General features: G+C 47.2%; 1 protein-coding gene across 1 annotated transcript; it reads right to left on the bottom strand.

Moving 5' to 3' along the window:
• Positions 1 to 819: 819 nt before the first annotated feature.
• On the bottom strand, positions 820 to 9,254 carry LOC308498867 (syncytin-1-like). Its single transcript, XM_081051608.1, has 2 exons — positions 8,816 to 9,254; positions 820 to 3,229 (listed from the first exon to the last, which is right to left on the bottom strand). Exon 2 carries the CDS (start codon positions 3,212 to 3,214, stop codon positions 1,400 to 1,402), a length of 1,815 nt encoding a protein of 604 aa, XP_080907734.1. The 5' UTR covers positions 3,215 to 3,229; positions 8,816 to 9,254; the 3' UTR covers positions 820 to 1,399.
• Between the last annotated feature and the right edge of the window lie 119 nt (positions 9,255 to 9,373).

Here is a 9,373-nt window from a genome sequence, read left to right as displayed (position 1 = left end):
CCATTTTGAATTAATTTTGGTGCATCGTGACAGATAACAGTCCAGTTTCATTCTTTTGCACATGGCTATCCAATTCTTCCAGCACCATTTATTGAAGAGGCTGTCTTTCCTCCATTGTATGGTTTTTAGCTTCTTTGTCAAAAATTATCTGTCCATATTTATGTGGTTTTATTTCTGGGTTCTCAATTCTATTCCATTGGTCTATGTGTCTGTTTTTCTGCCAATACCATGCTGTTTTGATTATTGTATCCCTGTAGTACAAGCTAAAGTCAGGCAGTGTGATACCTCCAGCATTGTTCTTTTTTTCTTAAGATTGCTTTGGCTATTCGGGGTCTTTTGTGGTTCCAAACAAATCTGATATTTTTTGTTCTATTTCTTTAAAAAATGCCATTGGGATTTTGATGGGGATTGCATTAAATCTGTATATTGCTTTGGGTAATATGGCCATTTTAACTATGTTGATTCTTCCAATCCATGAGCACGGAATGTCTTTCCATTTCTTTGTGTCTTCTTCAATTTCTTTCAAAAATGTCTTATAGTTTTCAGCATATAAATCCTTCACATCCTTGGTTAAGTTTATTCCTAGGTATTTTATTCTTTTTGCTGCAATTGCAAAGAGAATTGTTTTTTTGTATTTCTTTTTCTGAGATTTCATTGTTAGTATATAAGAATGCAATGGACTTTTGTACGTTGATTTTGTAGCCAGCTGTCCCGACCGGCAGGACAATGCAACGTGGGACGAGGGGAAGAAACCTGTTGAGGATGAAAAAAAAAGGGGAGACAGGAGACGCGAAGAATGGAGGCAAGACAGGGATCTGATCAAGCCTCAAAATTTTATTACGATGGCGGGTTATATATATAGCTATGTCAGATGGGGGTGGGATATGCTATGTCATAGGGTGGCGAGGTACTTGTCGCGGGCTGATAGGCTAGGACAGGGCGATGCCATATGAGGTACAAGGAAATGGGCAGGCTCTGGGTTTGGCGCGCGCGGGCTCTGGGTTTGGCGCGCGCGGGCTCTGGGTTTGGCGCGCGCGGGCTTTGGGTTTTGTGACCAGGAAGTTCTGCCTAGGCAAGGCCTGGGGATTTCTATGGCTTCCGACATCTCCTCCCTTTTTGTTTGTTTTAAGGAGGTGGGCCTTGACCGAGTGAGGGAACAGAGGCCTGGTTCCTCCAACGAGCAGAGCTCGTTATTGGATGGTTTTGGGTATCTTTTGTGGAGGAGAGGTAGAGATTTTTTTGATACCAACCTCTATGCAAACCAGGTATGTTCTCAGGAAAGTTAAAGGGAGCCGACCGTTGTGAGTCGAGCCCTTTCCTTGCAAATGCTTTGCTTTGCACTCACCTCGGTGCCCATACCCCTCCCCAACTCGTGGGGGGAGTAGACATACCCTTAGTATTATGTCGTCCCCGTGGGGAGGAAGCCAAGATAGCCTTCTTCGAGGCCGTCCCCTGTTGCTAGCCGCTGATAATGGATTTGGATTGGTTTGGCCAAAACAGCATCGATTTGGTTTTTAATGAGGTCAGTAATGCGCCTAAAAGCCCATGGCCCGAAGGCTATTAAGAGAAGGATGCATAGGAGGGGGCCAAGGGTGGGGAGCAGGTAGGGGAGAAGTCCGTTGAGACCCGTCCAGAGTGGGTTTTCGAAGAGGTCTTTGCGTCTTTTTACTAGGTCCTCTTGTAGTTTTTTGATCTTGTCTCGGACGATCCCAGACTTGTTAGCATAGAAGCAGCAGCGTTCCTGTAAAGCTAAGCAGATACCTCCCTGTTCTGCAGTGAGAAGATCTAGGCCTCGACGGTTTTGTAAGACTACTTCAGCTAAAGAGTCAATCTGATCTTGGAGATCATTGATGGTCCCAGAAAGTGTTTGGACATCATCTATCAGCTGGCGTGATAGTTTATTGTAGGACTGGACTGCAACACCTACTCCCGCGGTACCCGAGGCTATTCCAGCAGTAATTCCTAGCCCTACGAGTAAGGGAATGGCTGTAATAGCACGCTTGTGGCGCCCGGTGGCAAATTCTAGGCTGGGGAGAGGGACAGGTGTGTCTCCTGGGATAATAGAGATATCAGGGAGGAGACTAGCTGAGACACAAAGTCCAGTCCAGTTGGTGGGTAACGTGGTGTAAGCGAGGCTGTTCCCACATATGAAAACTTGTCCAGGGCTAGAACACAAGGTTCCGTTAACTTGAATGATGTCAGAACAGTTAGTAAAAGTGACAAACCCTAGATCTACATCAAAAGTGTTGTTTTGAAATCGTCCCTGATAGCAGGGGGAGGTATTAAATCCTACAGGTTGAACTCTAAGAGGAAGGGAGAGACGGGAACAGTTAGAGATTTGTGTGTTTACTGTGATATTGGAGGGGATTGCAGTAGGTATGGGAGTTCCCATAGTCATGCAAAGCCAGCAGTCCTGGGCAAGAGAAGGGTTGGAATGATTTAAGGCCCAGAAGGTGGATTCGAGAATGTTGTTGGTTTGTGTGTCTAAATCCATATCCCGGGATTTTGGGAGAGCCAAGGGGTGGTAAGTTAAAGGGGGGAATAGGTGGTGGAGTATTTTTTGAATGTGCTCAGTGACAAGAGTCTCTTTTAATATGTCATTTGGCCCTCCGCCATCTGAAATGTGGACAGGCATTTTAGTTGGCCAACAGACTTTATTTCCAATTGTACCACTGCAGCCCGCCTGACTATATTTGTTATTGTCAGAGAGGGAGGTGGAGTCCCAATCGCCTCCGAATGTGGCGGACCTACGTCTCAATAACATGGCTGTGAGATAAGTTTGGTTGTCTGAGCCAGTACAAATTTGGGTGGTTGTGTAGCAGGAAGAATGCATTTGATCAAAATAGCTGCATTCGCTGGGGCAGGGCGGTGGTAGTCCTGCAATGGGGGGAATAATGCGGGGCTTATTGGTACAGGTCCATTGTGTTTCATCTATTCCTAGTCCGAATCCCCCCTTTATATTAGGATTATAGGCGAGGTAGGCTACTTTATTACCGCAATCAGTGGATGCTAAGTATGCTAAATCTACCTGTCCTTGTGGGGCTGGCTCCTCGGTGTGGGCACGGAGGTATCCACTGGGCACTGTGCCTCCCGGGCAGTCACATGGGTTGCCATAGAGCTGTCTGTATAGCTGCTCGCGGCTTACGGGGGGCCCAAACCCTCCGTAAACGGGGATGATGAGGAATGTGAAGAGTGTCAAAGTGAAGGACTCCATGAAGAACTTTATGTCCTGTGAAAAGAGAGAGAGATTTTCTCAGGGAAGATATCCCTGGAGTCTTTATGTGTTATTTGGATTTGGGGTGTTGACAGGCTTAACGAGACGCTCTGGCAGCCATCGCGCGCCGCCTTCCTGAGAATCATAAATGCAGGCTGACCCACGTCCCCAAATGAGGACTGGATCGGGGCCGTTCCATTTGGAGGTTAATGGATCTTTCCACATAACTGTAGCATATTGATTTTTTGTTTCTTGGTGCCAGAAGCGATCGGCAGCCGATTTTCCCTGAGCGTCAAGTTGTAGGAAATTAAGGGTAAACAATGCATGGCTGAGAACATTACGAGGAGATCCTTTGGTCAGATAGGCAGTGGTGGTTTTTAACTTGTTGATGGTGTTTTTGAGTGTCTGGTGGGCTCGCTCTACAATGCCCTGGCCTTGGGGATTGTAAGGGATGCCAGTGACGTGTTTGATTTGGAATTGAGCACAAAAGGCTTGAAATGCCTGGGAGGTATACCCTGGTCCATTGTCTGTTTTTATAGTTTGAGGTTTTCCTAGTGTGGTAAGGCATTGGAGGGTATGGGCTATGATGTTTTTTGTAGCCTCGCCCCCATGAAGGGTGGCAACCATGAAGCCGCTGAAGGTATCTATAGTTACGTGTACATACTTTAAATGGCCGAATTCAGGAATATGTGTAATGTCCATCTGCCAGATTTGTCCAGGGAGTAAGCCCCTTGGGTTAACTCCTAGGTGAGGAAGAGGCAGAAAGGTTATGCACCCTGAGCAACTTTTAACAATGTGTCTAGCCTGATCTCGGGTAATTTTGAATAACAAGCGAAGTGTGTGGGCATTGACATGATGTAAGTTGTGGAATTGGGTGGCTCGCGTTATAGGATCTAAGGTTAAGGGACATACTAAGCGGGTATGATTGTCTGCTATAGCATTGCCCTGTGAAAGGGGTCCAGGGAGGTCAGTATGAGCCCGAAGATGACTAAGGAAAAATGGGGTCTGTCTTTGTAGTATGAGATGTTGTAGTTGTTGAAAAAGTTTGGCAGCGCTGGTAGAGGGCTTGATATATGGCACTGTTTCTAGTTGGGGCACAGACAGGGCGATATAGGCACTATCAGTGTACAAGTTAAAGGGTGACTCCTGTAGTTTTTTAAACACTTTTATAACGGCATAAAGTTCAACAAGTTGGGCAGACTGAAATGGAGACTGCACCTGAAATCTTTGTGAGTTAATGACATATGCTGCTACGCCAGAAGAAGACCCATCCGTGAAAACCAAGGCGGCATTTTGTAATGGTTTAGTGGCTGTTATCTTTGGAAAAACAAAGGGATGTAGTCTGGAGAACTGTAGGAGTTTATTAGGGGGATAATGATTATCTATCTTGCCCTGAAATGATGTAAGGGAAATGATCCAGTCATCGTTATTTTGGGTTAGCCAATTAAGCTGTTCTTTAGTGTAGGGGAGAATGAGCTGATCAGGGTCCCTGCCAAAGTGTTGTCGGCTTTTTTCTCTTCCTATCTTAATAAGTTTGACTACCAGGGATGGGTATGTGACTAGGACCTTAGATGGGGAGGAGGGTAAATGAACCCAGAAGAGGGGATTATCTTGCCATAAGACCCCAGTAGGTGTATGAGGGGTTGCACAAATAATGAGGGAGAAGGGCTGTTTGTATGATAGAAAGGTGACTTGTTGTTGTTGAATTGCCTTTTCTAGTAATTGAAGAGAGCCCTTTGCCTCAGGCGACAGCTCTCGAGGGGAGAGAGGGTCTGAGTCTCCCTGAAGAATATCAAAGAGGGGCTTGAGGTCTCCTGTAGTGAGCCTTAAGTATGGTCGAAGCCAGTTAATATCTCCCAAAAATTTTTGAAAGTCATGTAAAGTGTATAAATGACTAGTTTTAAGTTGGACTTTTTGGGTGGTTATGGACTGATTATGTAGCTCAAATCCCAGATAGTAGTAGGGGTCTTTGAGCTGGATCTTATTGGGGGCAAGTTGGAGTCCATAAGTGGTAAGATTGTGAGTTAAGTGTTGGCAGCATTGGAGTACCTCTGTGGTGGTCTTTCCTGCTAGAAGGATATCGTCCATATAATGAATAATATAAATAGTGGGCCATTGTGTTCTAACAGGATCCACAGCTTGTGCCACAAATTTTTGGCATAGGGTGGGACTATTGGCCATGCCTTGTGGGAGGACTTTCCACTGAAAGCGCTGCATAGGACCCTTGAAGTTGGTTACAGGCAGGCTAAATGCGAAACGCTCTCTGTCCAGGGGGTGTAAAGGAATGGTAAAGAAACAATCTTTAAGGTCTATAATAATCTTGTGATAGTTAGCTGGGATAGCTGTCGGGGAAGGGAGGCCTGGTTGGAGGGCTCCCATGGAGAACATGGTTTTATTAATTTCTCTGAGATCCTGAAGGAGGCGCCAAGACCCAGACTTCTTTTTAATAACAAAAATGGGTGTATTCCATGGCGAAGTAGTTGGTTCTATATGTCCTGCCGCTAATTGTTCCTGCACTAACCGAGAAGCTGCGGACAACTTTTCCTCAGGTAGTGGCCATTGGTCCACCCAAACGGGGGAATTATCTTTCCATTTTATCTTCTCCGCATGGGGTGCAGGAGGATCAATGGCCGCTAGGAAAAATCCTGACTGCCTAATCCTTGTCAGTTAGGGTTGGGCTTTATAGAGAGGGGATTTTTTATCCCTTGACCAGCTTTTCCCAGTCCCTGTCCAGGGAGATAGCCTTGGTTAAGCATCTGTTGAGCAACTATTTCGTTGGGGCTGCACATGATAAGTTTGAGTTGTGATAGGATATCACGGCCCCACAGATTAATGGGAATTCCAGAAATAATATATGGCTGGACCTTACCAGTATTGCCCTCTTCGTCTTCCCATGAGAGTATTTTAGAGCTTTGTCTGGGATTGGCTGATTGTCCTATGCCCTGTAGATGGGTATATGAGGCTTTAGAGGGCCATGTTGAAGGCCAGTATCTATCTGAGATGACTGTTGCGTCCGCTCCCGTGTCTATTAAACCTTGAAATTTTTTTCCATCTAAGTACAGGGTTAAAAGTGGCCTCTCTAAAGTGACCTGTTGTATCCAATAGGCATCTGAGGAGCCGAAGGCGGACTCCCGTCTCTTTGGTGTCAGATATTGTTTATTAGAGGTGTCTAATGGGAGAAGCACAAGCTGTGCTATCCTTTGGCCTTTTACTATGGATACAGGGCCCAGAGGGGCCGAGGCTAAGAGTTGTATGAGTCCTGTATAATCATTATCTATGACTCCTGGGATTATATTCAGGCCGGCGAGGGAAGAGCTGCCCCGTCCCAATATAAGTCCAAATGTTTCCGGGGGCATAGGTCCCGTCGTGGTGGTGGGAACGAGTTGGACCCCTTGGTCTGGGGTTAGTATCGAGTCGGCGGCGGCACAGAGGTCCAGTCCTGCGCTTCCGGGGGTAGCCCGGTGGAGGGAACCGACACTTGAGCTGGGAGGATCTGAGGACTTGGTTGTTGGGGAACAAACCTGACAGCCCCTAGGTTGTGTCCCGATGGAGGGGCCAGGGGCTGGCCCCGACTGGGGTTTCCCGGTTTCCTGGAAAGGGGGATACCTTCAATATCTGTTTTAGAATAACAATCAGAGGCCCAATGTTTGCCCCGTCGACATCTTGGGCACACGGTGGAAGGCATTGGTCTGGAGGGTGTCGGTGGGGGCTGTGATGAATTTTGGGGTTGTGGACCTCTATTTTTTATTGGGCAATCTCGACTAAAGTGTCCAGGTTGTTTACAGGAGAAACATAATCTAGATTGTTGATTAGGAGGCTTGTTTGAGGCAAAGTCTCGGAGGGCGGCTCCGATAGCGAGTCCCAAGGTATGGGAGGCTCCAACCCCTGAGCATAGTTTAATGTAGTCAGCAAGGTTGCCTCCACGGTGGGGGCGAATGGTTGCCTGGCAAGTGGGGTTAGCATTTTCATAGGCTAAATGTTTAACAAAGGCGCTGTCGTTCTCGCCTTCTCCGACCAACCGTTCGGCGGCGTCGGTGAGTCTGCTGATAAACTCACAATATGGCTCCTCGGGGCCCTGACGAATCTTTGCCAGGGAGGTGGTAGCGGAGCCTCTTGGAGGTAGGCGGCGCCACGCCTTGAGACCAGCGTTCTGAATTTGAGCTAACAGCCCCGGGGGAAAAGTTGCCTGGATTTCATTGGTATGATAGGGTTTTTCTCCTAGTAATTTATCCCGAGTCCATGATCTTGTTGTTCTATTTTCACTATTGCGCTGTGCTATCTCTCGGCAGTTTTCTTTAAACTCTGTGTGCCAGAGGACGTGGTCCCCCCCAGAAAGGGTGGCACGAGCTAATTTAAACCAATCATTGGGTGTGAGCCAACGGTCACTGAGACCTTCAAGAATTGCCAAGGTGTAGGGCGCTGTCGGGCCATAAGAGCTTACTGCACCTTTTAAATCTTTAATATGTTTGATGCCTAGCCGGTGATATTTTTGGCCAGTGGGATCATTGGAGTTGGGAGTGTTATCTTCTGGGTCTTCTGTGTCAGAGGCCTCATCGGCCGAGGGGGGATTATGAGAGTCGGGGGGTTCATTGTCAGTCTCTTCCATTGTATCCTCTTGAGAGGGTGGGCCACGGTTTTGGCTGCGGGTAACTGGAAAGGTCATTAGGGTCTTTTTATTAAGTATTGGGCCTTTTTGAGGTTTTTCAGGGTTTTGGTTAGGCATTAAGGTTTTAAGTTCTTTTTCAAGGGCATGCAGCTCCTTTAGGAGTTGCATATGTTCGCGTTTTTGTTGGAGTGTCTCTCTAAGAGAAGAAATTTCTTGGGTTAAAGATATTTTTGCCTGCCTAATGGGATCGGTTAAGGATGGGGTGTTTTGAACTAGGGTGTCTTGAGGGAATAGGGGTGGGTTTGGGTTTAAGACTGGGTCATAGAATGTTGGGAGTTCCTGAGGGGGGACATAAGGGGGAGGGGTATGTATTTTTTGTGAAGGGGCGCGCAAGGTTGGCGCGGCGAGGCCCCAGGGATCTTCTTTTTTATTATAGCGGGCAGCTTGTTCCTCTAAATCTATCTGGTCTCTTGGGGAGAGCTGGTCCTGATTATTAAAGGCCAAAAGGGAAGGGTAGATTTTAGGGGGGTCTTTTAATGGGTGATTCTCTAAGGCAGAGGCTTCCTGATTATCAGCTTGTTTTTTAGGTTCCTCTGGCATGTCTATTGAAACAGATTGGCAGACAGAAGGGGGGCGGGAACTCTCTTTTAGGACTGTTTCCCCTGTCTGTAAGATCTCTCTAACATCTGGGTCTGAGGAATGTATTTTTAGGATATCATTAATCAGATTCCAATATGAGAATGCCGATACAGGGACCTTGTTGGGTCCAAAAACCCGATAGTAATCATTAAAACAGTCTCCAACTCTCTTCCAATATTTTTGATCAATCGTTCCTTCTTGGGGGAACCAGGGGCAGATATCAGAGACAAAACTGAAAAACTCACGTAAATCTTTTTTTCTAGCCTTAACTCTCCGCATCTTGAGAGATTCCTTAATACCCTTAAGGAAGAGTTCATGTGAACTCAACTCCTGTCCCATGTCAATCACCTACTCACCAATCTCTCGTCCTTCGCTGGGCGGCTACTCCAACGTCGGGCAAACTTGGAGTCTTTTCTTACGGGTGAATACCTCGTGAACTCCAAACGAGCCTTTTTACTGCCGAGGGGGCTGTCGAGTCTTGTCCCTTACGGGCTCGAAACAAGCCACACTCGCGCCGGGGAGGCCCTCGAGTCTTGTCCCACGAGTGAAAACTGCGTGGGCTCGAAAGAAGCCAGCCCGTGGAGGCTCAGGGAGGGGGGGGGGGCCGCGGCGGTTTCCAGAGTAGGTGTCCTCATAGAATCTTCGTACCTCGGGCCCCACGTTGGGCGCCAAAATGTCCCGACCGGCAGGACAATGCAACGTGGGACGAGGGGAAGAAACCTGTTGAGGATGAAAAAAAAAGGGGAGACAGGAGACGCGAAGAATGGAGGCAAGACAGGGATCTGATCAAGCCTCAAAATTTTATTACGATGGCGGGTTATATATATAGCTATGTCAGATGGGGGTGGGATATGCTATGTCATAGGGTGGCGAGGTACTTGTCGCGGGCTGATAGGCTAGGACAGGGCGATGCC

Source organism: Rhinolophus hipposideros (genome assembly GCF_964194185.1).
Source record: "Rhinolophus hipposideros genome assembly, chromosome: 6".
Lineage (NCBI taxonomy): Eukaryota > Metazoa > Chordata > Mammalia > Chiroptera > Rhinolophidae > Rhinolophus > Rhinolophus hipposideros.
Note: the sequence above shows the minus strand (reverse complement) of the source record. Positions and strands in the feature narration are given on the sequence as shown.